The following is a 2,500-nucleotide window of genomic DNA, read 5'->3' as shown; positions in this document are numbered from 1 at the left end:
TGGAGGGCTTTCTGCTTTACACCTACGAGTAAGTCTCTGCACAATGAAGCTCTGCTCTTTTAAAAAGTGTGGTTTTGAAAACCCGGACCCCTTGGCTGAAACCTCTCTGTGTGTCCGTGTCTGTGTGTCTAGACCTTTGATCGAAGTTTTGAACCAGCGATACTTCATTTCCATTCCATATGAAGAATGCAAAAAGAGGAGGAGGTGAGTTTTAACCTGTCCGTTTTTCTGTTTCGTTTGTTTGTTTGTTTTTTCTTTTTAAGTGGTGTAATACCAGGGAAAGTACAGTATCCTTAAGACGAGTTTTGTTTCAGCGCCAGGAACTACACAGTGCCTGACCCACCGGGTCTGTTTGACGGCCATGTCTGGCCAATGTACGTCAAGCATAAGAACATGATGGAGGACTCAGGAGTTGATGTTGGTAAGTGTGTGTGTGCGCGTGTGTGCGCGTGCGTGTGTGTGCTGTTTGTAAACATGTTTGTGCACATGCTTTGAAAAGGTGATTTTAATCTTCGCTCTTGCTTACAGTGCAGCTGGATGGAACTCTGTCAAAGGAGGAACTGTATAACAGAGTGCATGGTAACATCCTCAACAACCTTCAGAAGACTCTGCAGTGAGGAGAGGTGTGAGAGCCTTCTGAGTTCTTGTACTGTGTGTCAGAATGAGAGGCCACAGGGCTTGGTTTGATTTAACCTGAAACCTCATTTAAAATGAAATAAAACCAGAAGAAACTAATGGTAAAATGCTGGGGATTTGAAAAAATGTGTGTGTTTTTTTTTTTTTTTTTTCCTGTTTGTTTATTTTATTTATGGAACCTGTCTGGTCTTTTTTCAGGGTGTACGCTCTGCTCAGGAGGAGATGGGTCTTTTTTTTACGCCTTCATGACAAACAGCGTCTTGTCCTAGCGCTGAGGGCAGCTTGTTAGAAGCCGAGCTGTCAGCAAAGTCCCTCAGCGTCTACTTTTTATCATCAGCGTTCTATGCTGCCTTACGTTTTTTATATCCTCAGTGTATATTTATTGCTTTCTCAACCTACTCTTGAGTAAAGATATTACCAGTTAAGACAATGGTTGCCAATAGAAGCACATGTCAATAAAAATGACCTCCTGCAAACTCTCTCTGTCTTCCTCATGTTCTTTATAAAACCGCGTCCCTCGGTTATTTTGAGATGAGCCGCGTCACGGCGGATGGAGGGGGAATGAAGGGAAGGTGTTGACTTGTGTCAGAGCTGAGAGCAGTAGTTTCTGTGTGTTTAAATGAAGACTTTAGTGAGTGTTTACGGTATAAAACGTCCCTCTGGGCCCTGTTGCCGGGGGAAAAACGTCTGCAGAGGCGTTTGCCAGACGCGTCGGTCACATCTGCAGCAGGCGCAGCCAGCACAAACTGTTCATTATGGTCTGCGCTATCGTCAGGTTTCTCTTCCTAAGTACTGACTAAGGCTCCGCGGGCTGAGGCCCTATCTCTGCCCCAGACGGCTGTGGACGGCAGTGATAGTGGGGAGCAGTCTGAAGCGTCAGCCCCTGACCCACGGTAAACCGCTCCCGCTCTACTGGAAGACGCACTGTGTCTTACATAACCCGTGTGTGGTTTTTAGGGGAGGGGCAGCCTTTTCATAACAGGCCTGCACTGGTCCTGGTCACGTGACTGCCCTACATTCTGTCTTTTGTCCTGCACTGTTAACCCTGTGTGCTTGGCTCCAGGCTATTTACACTGTTTCTGTGCTCTTCCTGGGGCATGTCAAGTTCACCTCAAAACTTTAAAAAAAACATGGTGCTGAACCATGACACAGCTATATGAAGTTTAAAACTCTCAGTTTAAAACTCTCACGCAAAGCACCAGGCTCGGATAGACTTGGTTATTCTTTCTGAGAGAAAGCTTTTTGAACATCTGGCCTCTCGTTGAAAAATGGGACATTTTGAACCACTGACTCCGTGGTGAAGGCCTGCGGCTCTGAGGTTTTCCGTCTGTCCGTTTCTCCTCCTTTAAGCACACAGGTTATGTAATGGAGAACAGGATCCAGACTGCACTGTTCTAAACAGAAATCTGACATGTTCTACGAATGAAGGTACAGTCTATAGCATTAGTAGAAGAATGACTTTTAGAAGATGCAGTGTGGGGGTGTGTACTTAAGTTTCTCAGATGTGAACAGAGGTAGTGTAGAACTAAAATGACTTTTTTGGAAAACGACGCATCTGCTCCACGCTCTCAGGCTGTTCCACGGACTCACGGACGTGAAAACTGTGCACTGACCTTATCATAACCTGCATCAACATGATCAACTCAACACACACATGGAGTGTCATTCAGACTGGCTGTGATGTTTGTATATTTATTTATTTAGACAGATAGATAGACAGACAGAAGGAATGAAACATTTGCCGTAATGGTTACTGGGGTTCAGAGATAAGGACAGGTCAGATACGGCCATCCTGCATTTACATTACCATAACTGTACTGTGTGTTATCCACTGACAAGAACAGACAGATGAATTATCCTGATG

At 45.0% G+C, this 2,500-nt stretch overlaps 1 protein-coding gene across 2 annotated transcripts in view; it reads left to right on the top strand.

The window, feature by feature from the left end:
* Window positions 1–1,115, top strand: part of mibp2 (muscle-specific beta 1 integrin binding protein 2) — a 2,496-nt gene extending 1,381 nt beyond the window's left edge. For both annotated transcript variants that reach the window (XM_030766280.1, XM_030766281.1), the window contains 5 exons: window positions 1–28; window positions 133–204; window positions 315–421; window positions 529–623; window positions 835–1,115. The exon at window positions 1–28 is cut by the window's left edge and continues 159 nt beyond it. In XM_030766280.1, the coding sequence (XP_030622140.1) occupies window positions 1–28; window positions 133–204; window positions 315–421; window positions 529–617 (296 nt within the window). In that variant the 3' untranslated portion in view covers window positions 618–623; window positions 835–1,115. The remainder of the gene's footprint in view (window positions 29–132; window positions 205–314; window positions 422–528; window positions 624–834) is intronic.
* Window positions 1,116–2,500: the final 1,385 nt, after the last annotated feature.

This window comes from Chanos chanos, chromosome 2 (assembly GCF_902362185.1).
Source record: "Chanos chanos chromosome 2, fChaCha1.1, whole genome shotgun sequence".
Lineage (NCBI taxonomy): Eukaryota > Metazoa > Chordata > Actinopteri > Gonorynchiformes > Chanidae > Chanos > Chanos chanos.
This window is presented reverse-complemented; position numbering and strand designations above follow the sequence as displayed.